The sequence below is a fragment of the Siniperca chuatsi genome, linkage group LG5 (genome assembly GCF_020085105.1).
Source record: "Siniperca chuatsi isolate FFG_IHB_CAS linkage group LG5, ASM2008510v1, whole genome shotgun sequence".
NCBI lineage: Eukaryota > Metazoa > Chordata > Actinopteri > Centrarchiformes > Sinipercidae > Siniperca > Siniperca chuatsi.
The window spans coordinates 17,478,247-17,495,144 of NC_058046.1; the positions used below are offsets into that span (position 1 = coordinate 17,478,247).

Sequence of the window (16,898 nt, forward strand, 5' to 3'; positions counted from 1 at the left end):
GCTACATCCTTTTATATAATACATAGTTTGACCAACATTTGCTACTTATTTCATTCCACATTAAAACAGGGAACAATTAAATCCCAAATTCACTTGACTTACAATATCCCTGCATCAATTTAAACAAAAAAAAATAGAGCATATAGTTTTACACTCAGTATTTTGGAGTTGTTTTAAATTTACAGAGAAACACCACATAATGACAGCAGCTAGGAAAACAAAGTGTATCAGTATCCATGGTGACAGATGTACCTCCCATCCCCCACAAGACCCACATGTGACCATGCAGTGATGCTGACAGGTTTGGGCCAAAAGGTGACACTGCACATAGCTGTAAAAGGATATAACCAGTTATTTCTTACAGTGTCGTACAATGTCAACACCACGTTTGGCCAGCAGATATCACCAGTCTCTCTCTATCAAATGGTTAGTGCTAAAGCTTTGTTTACCCATCACTACTGTTAGCTACTGCTAATAAAAAGTGAAAACCCACAATACAATCTGAAAAGGATGAACTTGCAAGTTTAGGCGCCTGGCTTTATTTTATTTATTTTCGGGTCAAGTTTTGTTTAAATTAGAAACGTCATTTCTACCATTTCGAGTTTTTATTGTGAAAGGATTCACCGGAAGCACTAGTAGGATCTTGTGTCTACCTTGACAACAGCGGCCCCAACGGTCGTCATGTTTTAGGTAATGCTTAAGAGATATGGAAACTGTATCACATAATGTAATAAAAACTTGGGGATGTTTTTACACATGAAGGTCCACAGAATTATTAGTGGTCATGGTGTGCAACATTTATGTCTATAACTTGTTTTATTATTGTTTTATCTGAGGTAACGCGCTGCTCTGCCTTGATGCTGTTTGTGCATTTATGATCCTGCGTTTTTCTGCCCTCTAGTGGTCACAGTCAGTAATCGTAACCGCACACACTCCTGCATTGATGCTGGTGGAGAATGCCCAGTTGTAGTTACTGAGAAGGAATATGAACACTCATAATCATAAATACACTCACAACGTTAACGCCACTAGCATCAAGGCAAACACAATAAGGTAGTAATACTGTTACGTTAGACAGCGTTGTAGTTGCACATTGTAACCACTGGAGGGCAGTAATTCAATAACATGTCGCACAGATTACAGGACGTGTTTTTAAATCTGAGTATTTAAAAGCCATACTGTGTTCTGTAGTTTTAACAAAATATCATGACATGACAGCAGCAATTTAACATTTATTTTCGGCTTACTGTTTCATCATGAGGTCCTGCATATTGCAATATATTCCATGCAATTCCAATACCAAGCATTGGCCAGCGCATTTCGCTATTTTTGACATGTTTGTGACTGTACCAAACTTAACCACTTACTGCACAAAGGTCAAAGTGGTTCAATGCTTCAAGAAGCTTGGTGTCCCCCAACACTTGCCAGGCCCAGTATCCTGAATTAGTCTAAAACACCTTTAGTGGCAAGTCAGATGGCGTTAGCACAGGAATGGAAGCAATATTTAGCCAAAACACGTGACATTTTAAGACAACGACGTGTGTACAATCTAACTTTATCTTACTTTAAGAGACTGCACGCACTTTTAAGCTACACCTATTAATAATTTATCCAGAATTATGTCATTTTTACATTTTTCATTACTGATTTTTAAATACTTCATACTCCAATTCATACTACACTTTCCGGTACAGACTTTCAAAATAAACTTTCAAACTAGCCAGAGATGTATTTACTGCACTATGACCGTCGCAGGCAATAAACATTGATGACGTTCATCTGCATGACCAAAACATACAAACACTTTTGGTGGAGACATTTAACATTACACTTCCAAAATAGTAGTTATGTACTGTAACAAGGGAACAAGGACGTTACACTGAAAGCAGCCTACCAGACACAGTAACTACTTTTCAAAGCATCAGCATTGTATTGAGCCAAGATGTAATCGCTGTCTCAATTAATCCTTGGAGTAATTTGTCAATATCTTTGCTTGTTTTGTCCAACCAACAGTCTAAAACCCAATTTGAATACATCACCTTGGGCTCTGGGAAATTTAAATACTAATTAATTGATGAGAAAGTAATCAATAGTACTTTAGTGACAGTCAGACGGTGTTAGCACAGAAAAAGAAAAGTGTGACAAAGAAAATTCGTGGACAATCTGAATTTATTTTAAGAGACTGCACACACTCAAAAATCTACACTTGTTAAATATTTACCTTTTCCACGAGGAGGTAATTCTGACATAGTTTAGAAAAATTGTAGATTGCTTTTAGATTAGAATAATCATCCATTACAGATTATTTTCAATGAACGACAAACTCTCACACACACCGACAGTCCCTCGAACAACCCAGAGGGCTTATACAGCTTCCCTCTGCTAAACATTGTCCATACATGCCCAGGGACACTTTATCTGTCTATACTCATACGGGTAAAACAGCACACTCAATATGAGCTCTTTAAATGTATCCTCCAATATTCTTTGTACATTTCATCCAATTATTTCAACATTTGAAATTCAGTTCCTCCAAGCAAAGCTCCAGAGGAGGAAAGCAGTCAGACAATCTATTTCTTTCCACTCATCTGACCACTAACTTCTCCCCTCTCATCATAAAAGCAGAACATAAGAGTCATGGGAGCATTCGCTTCAGTTTCCTCTGCCGTTTAAGAAAAGTGGATCCCTGCAGAGTTGAATGCATGAAGCAGCCTGTGGATGAAGAAAACACTCAAATAAAAAACATCAAAAGAAGAATTTATTGTAGATTATTTGGGGGGAAAGGGTGAAAGAAACAAATAAGTAGTAGATGTTCAACTTACACCATGAAGTCATCAATGTCCATGGACCTGGCTCTCTTCTGACAGAAATCAGCCTCCTGCAAAACACTCTCAATCTTCTTGCTGATGCTGAAGTCTGCTGGGACTTCCTGTCAAGATGGCGCACAAGAGCTTAGATTCAAACTGGCTGATGAGCAATCTTAAAAGTGACAGATCTGCAGTTTCAAAACAAGGGTTACAAGGAGCAACACTGACTGAGAGTCTGACATGACTGAAAAACTACACCACAACTCACCACACTGTGTACAGAGCAGTGAATTCTGTAGTTCTTTTCCAGCAGCTGTTCTACCGCAGTGGACCTGGAAATTAAAAAATCAAAATGATCGTCTGTTTTTTCCACACGCTCTTTTGACAGCGCAGACTTGGATTAGGGTGGCAGCGTTTGCAGCAGGCAGGTACTCACTTGAAAGCTGCACTGAGGGTTTTGTTTTTCCTTACAAAGGCTATTCTGACCAGGCCATCCCACTCCTTTTCAGGAGAAAATAAAATAAAACACAACGTTAAACATCTACAATTGATCTCCTGTTTTGACCAACTGCATTCTCACAGCATTAACTATTCACAGAGTTGAACCTCACCTGGAAGTTAACTGGAGGAGGAGGATTTTTCGGTTCTATCCTGACAACACTTGACTCCACTTTTGGAGGAGGACGGAAATTATTCTTCCCTACCTGATTAAAGGGGAAACATCAACATTGAGACACAGGAAAAGCCTTGATGAAAAGAAACCGTCTAAAGACACTGTCATGATGCTGCCACGTCTAGAGAGCAAACACCAGAGCGTGCACGCTCACCTTCATGAGATGGTCTACACGAGCCAGTAGCTGCGTGTTGATGGACAGTCTGCAGTACAGCTTGTCTCCAGGATTGGCAACCAGTCGCATGGCAAACTCTCTCTGGAACATCAACACGGCACACCTGAAAAAAAGTAAAAACACAAAAGAGGTGCTAAATGCTCAACGTGGACAAATGAAGAACACAGTTAAAAACCCTCAGAGGGCCTCCGGTTGTTTCTTACCTGAAGAAAGGTCGATGCAGCAGGAGCTTGAAGACAAACGGTGACGAAATCTGCACAATTAAGGAAAGCCAAGCTTAAGATAAATGTATTGATGACATTGAATCAACTGTGTGCAGTGTGGAGGCAACATGTCTTTACCTGATAAGGTAAATTAGCCACACAGACGTCAAAGAACGGCAGATCTGTTTTTAGTACATCTCCAACTAATATTTGAAGTTTGGTCTGCATGGGTCTTATAGAAAACAAAATGTGCTTTTATTAGATCACATATTCACTTTTTATTTAATTTCAGATACTGTATATATGGTGTTGCACAGTGCTGCTGTCTGCACTCACGTGCACTGCACTCTTTTCTGAAGTTCAGCCACTAATCTGCAGTCCAACTCACAGGCCACCACCTGCAAAAATAGCAATTTCTGTTAAGACTGAACAGTGACAATCAATTATTTTATCACTGCCTGCAAAAAAACACAAAGCTCACAACAGAAGAATGGGAATGAGAAATGTAAACTGGACATAACTGGGATGAAAATCTGCATCAAAAGTGATGGGAAACAACATTTTCATGAGGTATGGGTTGAATGACGAATAAACCTGGCAACACAGCTGGACTTTGACCTAAGAATCCCCATTACTCTGCAATTTATACTCTTTGCTGTGTGTATGGGAATGACCGAGGACAAAGACAACAAGATCGTGTTAAAAAGTAACATCACATTTAAGTAACACAATATACTACCCCATCTTGGCAATTACTAAATGCAGTACTAAAGTGCTTGCCAAAGTGGTCATTCATAAATGTAACACCAGGGAGACTACAAACTAAAAAAATCTAATCAGTGCAGTCCATCTTACAGAAAGCATATAATGACTTCAGACCTATTTCAAAGGATGTTTTCCACTTTGAAATCGTCACCTGATTACTTAGAGGTTGTTGTGTGCATCTCACCTTCTTGGCTTTTTCCAGCAATTTCACTGTCATGTTACCAGTACCAGGTCCCACCTCCAGAACCACATCTGTCGGCCGCAGGGCAGCCTGAAAAACAGCCACAACCATGGCTCAGGAACACTGTGCATCATGACTGTCTGTGTACAGTCTTTGTTTATAGGATGTATGTGTCAAAAACTCAACTGTACAGTAACTTCTCAGTACCAGAGTGCACTAGTACAGTGTACCTTCTCAATGATCCCATTGACAATCAATGGATTCTTCAGGATGTGCTGGCCCATGCCCGTGTTGAACATGATTCCTGCAACAGACGGGATTGGGACACTGTGTACTGGGCTTGTGTGATGTTAAACGTGACAAACTTTACAAACTTTTTTTTAAGTCAAGGGCACCACATTTCATTACAAGGTTTTGTAATGAAATGTGATTCTCACGACTAAGAATCTTAAAATGTTTATGTATGTGGGGAGTGAAACCTGGGATTCAAAACTGTTGTTTTTGTACGTGTCCATGATGATACCTGGCACTTGATTGGCAATAGTTTTTACATTAAATAGTAATTTGGTGGACACTTTGTATGCCGAAATAACCACAAGACACTCGACAATTAAACAAGTATCTGAAACAATACTTTGTATGTATGTGCATTTGCGGGCAAGTCGAGCCACGTTAAATAACGATTTTCTGAATTCAGTTTGGCTTTTGTCGCATAGAACTTAATTAGGAGAGTTAACGTTGCGTACAGTAGATAACTCACGTAAACAAATACTTAATGTTAACACAGGCGAAAGACGTGACAACTACAATTCTCATTAATGGGCTGTTTTTGATCCTGGTACGGTATCAGAGTAGAAAACTGCTAAATATGTCGTAGCAACATGTTGACAGACTTTGACTTTAAAGCCCATTTTCTTCAGCAGCTGACAGTGATGTTTGCTATCATGCTAACGCTAACTCCTTCCTTGGAGAAACATACCTTGGTTTTTGACTTCTTGGTGCTGCCTGCTTTTCTTCTCCGCCTTGACCTTCGGCATTTTTACTTGGCTTTGTTTCGCGTTAAGAACAGCAAACCCAAATTTGAAACAATTATTCAAAATATATCTCGTCTGGGCTCAGTAAACACGTGTAAACTCCTTTTCTTCTTCACTGACAGGATGTGCAGTAGGTTTAAGATCTTTCCTCGCCTCCTGTGTCGCCTTCTAGTGGCAGCTGATCTACATTGCTTTTACAAATAAATAATAATACTGGTTTTAACAGTTTTGTTGATTATTTATTAGACGATACAATATAGAAACATATAAATATGATGGATTCATTCTCTAGTCAGAGATGGGAAATTCCTCCAGTGTCATGGCGAGGTCTCGAAGTTTGGGATCATCCAGCCAGTTGACTTTACAGGCCAAGAGGATGCCCTGAAGGGAAACACTTACATTAATACACCAGCTGCTAGCTAATTTCGCTGTATGCATTAACCATTTCCAAACATTGTACTGACAGATAGTGTATTTTCTTTTACACAATTCCTGCACAATTTACCCTGAGGACATTCTGTGTCATGATGGCCATCTTTTTATATTTCTCCATGTTCGCCTGGCCTTTCACCAACGCGGCTTTGAACTTCTCTGTGTCTGGGTGCTCTTTCTTGGACATCAACTCTTCTGTCTCTTTCATTTTCTCATGTGTGAGCCGCTTCATCTCTACACACACAGAAAAGTAATTTGTCAAAAAAACTGAACTGTGGAAAAACGAAATCCCAATCTAATTGGACTTTGTTGTAAAACATACCAAGCCTCTTCTTCTGTATTTCTGTGATTTCATCTTGAAGATCTCTTGACTCCTGTTAAAACACAAGGGAATCCGGTAGAGAATTAATTATCTCAATTTCACAGAACACTATATTTCAGTCTCAATTCACACGTCCCGATTTGTGGCGGTAAACAGTCAAACTTGCATCAGCTGTAGGAATCAATTCCTCCTCTCAAATCTGATCAACAATTGTAAAGAAATCTACATTAACAGGTCATCAAGAACAAAGTATTGCTATAACTGACTGATTATATATATTGATTCTATATAAACATTTACAGTGCCTTTTCAAGTTCAAAGTGGGTAACGTCAATGAGTTTCTCAGCAAAACCAGGCGCTGATGGTTGGTGGCGGTGGTGGCATTTATGACCTACTAAAATTATTTTACCAAAACAAAACATTGCTTTAGAAATTTGAGTCCTGGGCCTGCAGCGGTAATTAGACACTATACACCTGCTGGACCACATATATATTATATATTCCATATATATATATATATATATATATATATATATATATATATATATATATATATATATATATATTCCATATATATATATATATATATATATATATATATATATATATATATATATATATATGGAATATATATATATATATATATATGGGAATATATATATATATATATATGGAATATATAATATATATGTGGTCCAGCAGGTGTATAGTGTCTAATTACCGCTGCAGGCCCAGGACTCAAATTTCTAAAGCAATGTTTTGTTTTGGTAAAATAATTTTAGTAGGTCATAAATGCCACCACCGCCACCAACCATCAGCACCTGGTTTTATATATATATATATATATAAACTTTGTCCTTCACCCTCCCATGGGTGGTCTCGTCCCTACTGAGCTCGGGTCCTCTACCAGAGGCCTATATATATATATATATATATATATATATATATATATATATATATATATATATATATATATATATATAAAATATATACAATTTTATATATACCTTTGTTTTAAACATGGTAATATCAGTGCAGACAAACACTTAATATACACACTATGTAAGATGAGGCTTCTTACTTGTTGAAGTTGTTTTATGCGTGAACAAAGAGCCATGCAGCGATCGCTCACAGCTTTCAGGACACTGAGAAAAACAGAGTAAAAAAGTGTATGACACAATCATCAAAATCCCCTAAATAAATAAATAAATGTCAGTTGTTTCAGTATGTTGTGAATTGACGTACTCTGCCTCTGAATCATTCTCTTTCAGTTTTTCTCCAATAGCATGCCACATCTGCATTCTGAAAACACCGGATAAATCAATGATTTGTCAAAGTTAACCAAAGTTCACTGCTTCTGTACTATATATTATACTTATACTGTATATTATTATATAACAAAAAAATCCAGCACTCATCACAAAGGATAAGGCATCCGTTTACCTGTGCAGTGTCAACGTGCTGTTAAAATTAATTGTCTTGACTCTTTCCAGCTCATCGACATAATCTGGCCTGCAACATTTAATGAAAAATATATGTAAACTGTGTACATTTTGAAATGAACTCTAATCTTACATTTGGTTTATATTCTGGATCCACATCAAGAGGCTAATTTCAAATACTCACAAGTCTCTCTCAGCTTCAGATATGCTGCATGATCTCTTACTTTTTCCTGTTACAGGAAACGTGATATCAATGCTTGTTTGTGTACTTTATGAAAATACAATATGCTGGAAATAATGCATAGTTATATACCTGCATGGAGCTGTACTGCCATCTCAAAGCACTGGTTGGACATCTGCTGTTTTATTCTGAAAACACAGTCATTTCAGCAATTATTTAAAGAGTCTAATCATTGTCTTATGACAAGAGGTAATGTGCTTTCATGGGTGCATGATTTAATTGGATGAAAAGTGAGTCTTAAACGCTGGCGTTGGGGTGTGATTCATCAAATAAACCAGCATTCAGCCATTGTAAACTGAATAATTATAGAAGTGTTAAAGCAGATGTGGAGGAAGAACCTCAGCATGTCTGCAGGTGAGGTATCCTTCTGTCCGGTGGAGCTGTCAGGAGCAGGACCATCATCCAGTGCCACAGCCTCCACCATGTGGTTGAGGTTCCCCACGTTGTCAGATGAGTCCATCACAAAACAGTGAAGGTGCCTTGAGGGACAAATCAACCCCAACCAAAGAGAAAGTCTACGTCAGATCACCAGGGTTTGATCCGAGGAGCATAACCGCTGAATTAATTACTACTCATGTGCTACTGAATTTGTTAATGTATTAAACTAAAATCCAAGCAAAAAACATGCAGGAGAATGACATTGATTATGAAATGAAAGCAAAGTTTAGGGTGAATCTGATACTAAGGTTAATCTGAAATGCCAAACACAACAAGTGGAAATATGATTGTCAGAAACGAATGAACTAGTCTATATGAAAGACAACAGCACCTCACTGGGTGTGTAGAATTAAACAACATTTTATATTAGTGTTGTACTTTATAATAGCATTATAATAGTGGTCGAAGAAGGATTCCGACTTGGTCCTTAAGTAAAAGTAGGCATACAACAATGTAAATATACTAATACTAATGTTACTTTTTATATAAGTGTAGCCTACTTAAAGCACCAAAAGTGCTGTTTGTGCAGAATAATGGTGCCTGTCAGTGTTATATTATTATATATTATATTATAGTATTATATTTACTAATGCATTAACACATAGGCAGCCATTAAATGTTAACTTTGTAGCTGGTCGAGGTGGGGCTAATTTTAACTACTTTACAAACTGTTGGGTAAATTAATCTACAGTAATACTTTTGATACTCGTATATAGGAATAGTTTCAGTTGTGAAGAAGTCCTGTATGAAATACGTAGGTATTGCGCAGGAAACTGAATGTAGTCAATCGGTTAATCGGTCAAGCAGGTGGTAACCATAGCTGTCAAATATATAATAGTGAAAGTAAAAAAGTAAAATATTTTCCTCTGGTGGAGTAGAAATATAAAGTAGCAGAAAACGGAAATACTCAAAAATGTACTTAAGTACAATACCTGGGTTAATGTAAAGTCCACCTCTGATAATCAAGTGTAAACAAACACATGAGTCTAAGTCAAACCACCTCTTGTGAGCAGTTTAATTTCTATATGACGTTACTTGGGACTTTCGGCAGGTTCTACGCATTAACGCTAAAGCGAACAGAAGTGGGTGAAAATATTTTACCTTGTTTAATTGAAGTTAACGTTGCCGATAAATCCAATTTGAATAAAGGCAACGGTACTAACGTTATTCTCCCTTACGTATCTCAGAAAAGGCGGTTGCTAACAAGTGGCTAAATAAGACTACAGAGGTTGTCGAGGACATTAAACGTCATCACGCCGAACACTGGAATTAATCTACTCACTAGTCCGCTTTTACAGCCTCGTTGTGTTTAGGTTTATATTATACTCGCACTATTGCAAACTATTATTTGCAACTCACGCTAGAGAAAATGCTTTTGCAGAAGAGGTAAGCGCATGAAATCAAATTACAAGTTGGAAGTGACGTTGAAGTCATGCGACTGTGGTGTAGTTTGTTTATAGCCTAACGTTAGCTTTTTACTTCTGGCGATTACATTTACGCTTCAAAATGCATAAACGAGGTTTTCATTTGTGAATATTATCGTGCCTAACAAGACGTGTAAGTCTCATAAACTTGTCTTTGCCACAGATCTTATTTTCTGCAATAATATAAAATCCAATGGAAAAATTGCATTGGCTTTTTGTCGAGGGAACCATGGCAATGCTAACTTCCGGGTTGGCCTACAAAAATACGTCACCCCTACAGCACTCTATTCCAAAAACTTACATTAATCACTTACTACGACTGTTAATTAAAACTTTGATAATAACTTATGAAGTCGTGTTTACCAGAAAACTACACTGCATTACTGCCAATTAACACCGTTAAATCGGTTACTGGCTTTGTTTTCACTTCGAAACCTCGCCAGGAAGTGACGTCATGCCATAGTTCTGTTCCCAAGGATGCAGCGCCCCCTGCAGGCCAAGAGTGAGAAGTGAAAGTTTGTTTATGCGCAAAACCCCCCCCAAATGGAGCCAGATCCATACACTGAAGTTCCTTCTTGTCTTATTTGACAATTATTACCCAACCTACATAAAGAGTTCAAGATTAGTTGTGTCTGTGTTGTTTTCGAGGTTGCCAGTGTCCAAAGGTAGATGTAATGAATTATGCATCATGTAATGTCACTGTCCAAACTTTGTTTAGACAGTGCCAGGAAATTACTGATTTTGATCATTTCCAAACTGTATGTAGTGGTATTATGCCTATAAGAAAATATTGGCATAATAAATTTATGAAACTATCTTTGATTTTTTTAACAAAGTGTATTAACTATTATACTAGCAGCCTGTAATTCACAGTTAAAACCAATGCATAGGTGACCAAATACAAACATGTCCCTGATTTCCACAGATGGTATTATCAGAATACGTATGATGGTATTCAAGTGTGGCCACGGAAATGAGTTTGAAAGTTAAAAGAGTTAGTGATATTTTAAAAATCAGCAGCAAGGGCATTAGAAGACTCATCAACATGAATATTAAAATCACCACAAAGAACAATTCTGTCATAATTTAAAACAAGACTTGATAAAAAAAAAAATCAGGGAGCTCCAACAAGAAGGAGCCAGCTGGTTTAGGGGGGAGATAAATAATAGCAAATATGACCGGGAGTGGGCCACCAAGTTTAAACATGAGCACTTCAAAGAAGGAAAAATCATTGCAAGCTAAGAGTTACATTTTAAATGCTTCCTATAGACAGTAACAAGGCCACCACCACGACCACAATCCCTAGGGCTGCTAAAGCAGTCATAATCTGAAGGCCACAATTCAGCAAGACTGACTGTGATCACCAGGACGAAACCAGGATTCTGTTAAAAACATGAAATCTAAATCAGTAGAAGAGATAAAATAATTTCATTGGACTAATTTTCGTACCAGCATGGTCCAATTCTATATCCTTTCAGCCCCCACACATGGCCTTATGACTGTTCCCCCAGTGAAGCATCTGAGGTCCAGCCTTCCTCACTCAAGACATGCCTGAGACAAGAGTGACTGTGTTCCAGGTTGAACAATGCACTGGAGGCCTGTGAGTTTGGGCAGTGTGATTTGGAACTGTATAGTAAATAATATAAAACTCAACTGAGCTCTTCTAACCTTATTAAATTTCAAACATGGAAATCATTTTTGAAAATTAATAATTAAGTAGCATGTCTTTATATCAAGGTGACTCTAGTTTCCCCTTATGTTTCCTTGTGTTCCCCTTTCCTGATGTGTGCTAGTATGTATGGCATGGGTGTGGCGCTGCTTCCCTGACTCCCCTGCTGATTACGCACACCTGTCTTTCTCAGGCTCATAACGCTGTAGTTATATATATGCTTCAGGCCTGCCTCGTGATTTGGACAAATGACAACGTTGTTGTTTAGATAATTGCAAAAATGTGCTTGCTTGTGTGACAAACTGTTTTAAATGTTATTCTAAGAAGCATTTAAAATGTTTTAAAAGCCTTAAATTGAACTTGCTAATGCCTGCAGATGTCCTTATTTAAAATGTGGGGTTCCTAACTGAAATGTAGTTCACTGCTTGAAAAGGACAAAAATACTCAACACTGATAATGTTGAAATTATTGGTCTATGGTTGTTTCTGTCCTGGAACTACAACAATGCAAGATAATGTATATTTTACTGACAAGCAGTTTTTGGTGTATACATTTAGTTCTGGTGCACTTTAATCTGTTGACATATCAAGAAATGGAATGACATCATTTTATAAGAAATATACTAGGGGGGATGTAGTCATGATATTCTGTCAATTTGCTGCAGTTATGATGGTAGAGGTCACAATTATGGTGATGAGAGATACTGTATATATTATACTAGCACTTTGTTGTTTCTGTATCTAGTTTTGTTTGTTTATGTCTCATCTTCTGTACAATAATTATGCGTACTGCAGCACATATTGCCTACTGAGAAATGGAACTTGCACCTGATCTCAATGGCATTTGGGCTTGATATGTGCATTTTTACTGCTGCACTGAGTATCTTTGAAAATAAATTTTCAGGTCATGAATTACAAAAGCAATGACGTTTAATTGGTAGGATAGTATAGAGATTAAATTACAACATCATGATATGCATTTTTTAATACACAAAATATAAACCAGTCAGCAATGTTGTAGAAAGGTAAATAACGTAATAAGGAAGTGTAAACGACGTCTCAGCAACGTAAATCTATAACGTTATGACGGACGGATTCACAACGTTGTGTGAGGACTGTCTGCCGACGCAATCACAACGTTGGGGTTAGGTTATTATAGTACCTCGTCAAATGTAACGTTTTTAGAACGTAATTGTAACCACAACGTTGTTTTGTGACGTCGAGGGGGGGCTGGTCTTACGTTTTTTACGTAAATACTGCGTAATTTGATACGTAAAGCAGACGTTATACCAGTAGACGTTAATAGTACGCTGCCCCAACTACATTTTGTTTGTAGGGATATGTCTTCCTCAGTCTCGTGAGATTATCGTGCTATTTCAACGTGACTCAAAATCAGACCGACCGTTCATATCTGCGAAGGCCTCTTACACGTAGCAGAGACGTCGTCAGCGATGGAGAGCAAGAAGCGAAGGGTATGAGAAACATAACAAGTCATGTGTTGGTGGTTTTGTATAGGCCTGCGCATGTTGGCCTTGTCCTAACTGTCCTAACTGAATTTTGAACGTTGTCATCTTTTTTAACTAAATTGTCCAAACCTGAATGTTATAGGCTGCATTCATAAGAGCAGATTTCAATAGAAATTTGCACCCTAAAGTTCATCCAGCATATGAAGTGCCTACAAGAAGACAAGGAGAAAAACCAAACGAACACCTTAGCAGGTGGAAGTTCAGTGCAGACACTGTTTACTGCCTCCAAGTGAACAAGCACTACTGTATACACCATGCACGTTGTGTATACTGTGTGTGCTCTTCTCCATTCTAATAGACCTGTTTATCAAACATAAATCAGGATGTCCTCACACACAGTGTTTAATAATAGACAAGAGTATGTTAGCTGTGGATATTTATCAGACTTTTAAAACAGTTTGTTCTGTCATAAATTAACCTTGAACCTTAAATTTATCTTAGCATAATTATGTAACAGAATAAAGAGACATGGCTTATTCCTTGCCTGGAAATCACAAGCAGTAAGAAATACTAAACAATATAATAAATTATATTGACAACAGAGCGTGTTTTACATGTTGGCCTGTGTTGTCAATGTTTTCTAAATACATCACTTGTTTTATTATTGTAACCAAATATATTACTGATTACGTGTGAGATGAGGAATTCAGGCACTAAATACTTTTTAAGTATTCTGCTCAACATTGTGAGAGAATAAAGCCATTTACAGGAAACCTGACAAAGCCACATTTCAAGTGAGTGCACCTGACATGAGGTATCTCATTCCTGAGCTACTGGTGTATTAAGTGATCATGTGATCTCTGTATGTAACATACCTCTGTGTGTGTGTGTGTGTACACGCACACTCAGGGTATCTTGGAGCGCCTGAATGCCGGGGAGGTGGTTGTAGGTGATGGAGGTTATGTGATGCAGCTAGAGCGACGTGGCTATGTGAAGGCGGGACACTGGACACCTGAAGCTGCTGTTGAACATCCTGAAGCCGGTACGTGTTACCTACTCATTTAGTACATTAAAATTAAAACACGTCACACAACTCTTCGCCAGTACACCATGCTTTATTCACAGAAACATTTTCGTCAATCTTGCCTTCATTGGGTGGTGTGAGTTGTGTGACGTGTTTTAATTTTAATGGACTTGCATTGAAGCTCACATTGATCTGCACCTTGCTGTGTGTGTGCTCTCAAAGTAAAACTACCTACTAATCTAGTAACATGACATAAGTCAATTCTTATAAAGCACCTTTTTAAATAATACTAATATAATTATATTATATGCATTTTTTGTGTTTTCCGCAAAAAGCCCCTCTTTCTGTTTCTCTCTGTCAGTGCGGCAGCTGCACAGGGAGTTCCTGAGAGCAGGAGCCACTGTGCTTCAGACATTCACCTTCTACTGCAGTGAGGATAAGCTGGAGATCAGTGGCAATGTCACCAACATCACTGTCAGTGGGGAAAAAACCCGATCAGACAAATTCTAATAACACCCTCATCCTGTTTGGCCTACTGTACATGATGAAAATGATCCTCGCATCAGTCTGGAATCACTCCATTCTGCTCTCATCTGATCCAGGGGGCCCAGATCAATGAAGCAGCCTGTGACCTGGCCAGGGAGGTAGCCAATGAGGGGGATGCATTGGTCGCTGGGTGCGTGTCTAAGACTCCATGTTATGTGAAGAGTCACAGTGAGACTGAGGTCAAGGCCATCTTTAAGAAACAGATGGATGACTTCCTCAAGAAGGACATTGATTTCTTTATAGTGGAGGTATGAGCAGCACCCAAGAGGAATAACCGTACAACAGATGGTAATATACATAAGTTCAGTTTTTTACTGCTTCTTGTTTAGGTTTAATAATTCAGTGCACATTTTCTCCTGCAGTTTGTTGATCATGTGGAAGAGGCAGTGTGGGCAGTGGAGGTGCTGAAGACCAGCGGTAAACCAGTGGCTGCAACGCTGTGCATCTCCCCTCACGGAGACATGCACAGAGTCCCACCTGGAGAGTGTGCTGTCAGGCTGGTCAAAGCTGGTACACTGACCTTCTGTGATGTGGTGCTTCAAGTCTGGTAGTCTGACATCATGTTTTAGCTGCACAACCTGAATATGTTTTCTGTGTTCATGTGCAGGAGCTGACATTGTTGGAGTAAATTGCCACTTGGACCCTCTGACGTGTGTTCGTACAGTAAAGTTGATGAAAGAGGGATTAGAGAAAGCTGGTCTCAAAGCCCATCTCATGATCCAGCCACTGGGCTTTCACACACCTGAGTGCAACTTCAGTGGATACACCAGCCTACCTGAATACCCCTTTGGTCAGCATTTGTATATTTCTTTTGTGCAGAGTAAAGAAAAAACTGTTTCATATTCAATTACATTATTATTATTCCTGCACATTAATGTAATGTACTCTGTGTTTGTTTTTGCACTACACAGCAAACAAAAAAATGCAGATGGTACAAAAAGCAACACTTTCCCTAAGGTTTAAAGAGATCACAACATTAAATAATCACATAACTGTCAAAAAGGGCAGGGATCTGCACTAAGTTGACCAAACAGGGTCTGAAATTAAATGGTCCTGCTCAAATAACCCTACCATGCACTCCAAACCTTTGGTAGAAACGGTGTGATTTTTAGTTTGCAAACTGTATTTTTGTATATTTAATGTAAGTATAAACACGTAAGGTCATGTCATGTATTGCTACCTTTTTTAACTCCCCATGTACGCAGTTTGATGAGAACATCGATATAACAAATTGCCCAGACTTATATACTTGACCCTCCTCAGCACTGGAGACCAGAGCAATTACTCGCTGGGACATCCATAAATACGCCAGAGAGGCTTACAATGCTGGAATTCGCTACATTGGTGGCTGCTGTGGATTTGAGCCTTACCATATCAGAGCTATAGCAGAAGAGGTGGCTGCAGAGAGAGGATTCCTCCCACCAGCTTCAGAGAAGCACGGACTCTGGGGAGCTGCTCTGGAGATGCACACTAAACCCTGGGTCAGAGCCAGGTAAGACTGAGCAGAAACACAGTTGCGGCTCTTTTCAAATTAGGCATCATTTTGACAAAAGACTGCAAACAGTAGTACAGAATAATTTAATATAATGAAGGTGGCACAATAACGGGATAGTGTGTGTTTGAGCTCTGCAGAAGTGTTGATTTACAACTAATCTACCAAAATGTTTCTTAGGGCTCATCGAGAGTACTGGGAAAACCTTTTGCCTGCTTCTGGACGTCCCAAATGTCCTTCCATGGCCACACCAGCTATTGAATAAGAGGGAGAATCATTAATAGCTGGAATGGAACATACCAACACCATCACCTGTCTCTACTGAACAATATTCTGTTTAGTAGAATACCACTATGCTGTATTCCTTATATGTCTGATCAGATTATATATTTTTGTCTCTAAACTGTGTACTATCACTGAAATTAATAACAAATTTGAGATAAAAACAAAGCCATATTCTTACCCATCACTACATTTATTAGTTGTTAAACATCCTCACAAGCTTATCATATTTTTTCAAATTGTTAATGAAAAAACTCAAATAAAATTGAATAAAAAAACATTT

The 16,898-nt window shown here is 38.3% G+C and overlaps 3 protein-coding genes across 6 annotated transcripts; 1 reads left to right on the forward strand and 2 right to left on the reverse strand.

Annotated features, from left to right (window-relative positions):
- Positions 1 to 2,151: 2,151 nt before the first annotated feature.
- On the reverse strand, positions 2,152 to 5,978 carry dimt1l (DIM1 dimethyladenosine transferase 1-like (S. cerevisiae)). Its single transcript, XM_044196768.1, has 12 exons — positions 5,784 to 5,978; positions 5,035 to 5,108; positions 4,808 to 4,894; positions 4,195 to 4,256; positions 3,997 to 4,090; positions 3,859 to 3,908; positions 3,635 to 3,758; positions 3,419 to 3,511; positions 3,244 to 3,308; positions 3,076 to 3,139; positions 2,823 to 2,929; positions 2,152 to 2,712 (listed from the first exon to the last, which is right to left on the reverse strand). The coding sequence occupies exons 1-12, from the start codon at positions 5,839 to 5,841 to the stop codon at positions 2,670 to 2,672; spliced, it is 921 nt and encodes a 306-aa protein (XP_044052703.1). The 5' UTR covers positions 5,842 to 5,978; the 3' UTR covers positions 2,152 to 2,669.
- A 77-nt stretch (positions 5,979 to 6,055) lies between these two features.
- On the reverse strand, positions 6,056 to 10,616 carry cenph (centromere protein H). 3 transcript variants are annotated; one of them, XM_044196772.1, is made up of 10 exons: positions 10,501 to 10,616; positions 8,614 to 8,754; positions 8,348 to 8,403; positions 8,219 to 8,264; positions 8,036 to 8,104; positions 7,838 to 7,894; positions 7,674 to 7,737; positions 6,593 to 6,644; positions 6,344 to 6,504; positions 6,056 to 6,219 (listed from the first exon to the last, which is right to left on the reverse strand). In XM_044196772.1, the coding sequence occupies exons 2-10, from the start codon at positions 8,733 to 8,735 to the stop codon at positions 6,127 to 6,129; spliced, it is 720 nt and encodes a 239-aa protein (XP_044052707.1). In that variant the 5' UTR covers positions 8,736 to 8,754; positions 10,501 to 10,616; the 3' UTR covers positions 6,056 to 6,126. The 3 variants fall into 3 exon arrangements, with proteins under 3 accessions (XP_044052707.1, XP_044052704.1, XP_044052706.1); XM_044196769.1 differs by lacking the exon at positions 10,501 to 10,616 and adding an exon at positions 9,815 to 10,127; XM_044196771.1 differs by lacking the exon at positions 10,501 to 10,616 and adding an exon at positions 9,646 to 9,796.
- Positions 10,617 to 12,857: 2,241 nt separating this feature from the next.
- Positions 12,858 to 16,895, forward strand: LOC122876422 (betaine--homocysteine S-methyltransferase 1-like). 2 transcript variants are annotated; one of them, XM_044196758.1, is made up of 8 exons: positions 12,881 to 13,277; positions 14,181 to 14,313; positions 14,657 to 14,769; positions 14,898 to 15,089; positions 15,204 to 15,351; positions 15,449 to 15,631; positions 16,105 to 16,333; positions 16,514 to 16,895. In XM_044196758.1, exons 1-8 carry the CDS (start codon positions 13,257 to 13,259, stop codon positions 16,596 to 16,598), a joined length of 1,104 nt encoding a protein of 367 aa, XP_044052693.1. In that variant the 5' UTR covers positions 12,881 to 13,256; the 3' UTR covers positions 16,599 to 16,895. The 2 variants fall into 2 exon arrangements, with proteins under 2 accessions (XP_044052694.1, XP_044052693.1); XM_044196759.1 differs by lacking the exon at positions 16,514 to 16,895 and having other exon boundaries at positions 12,858 to 13,277; positions 16,047 to 16,180.
- Positions 16,896 to 16,898: the final 3 nt, after the last annotated feature.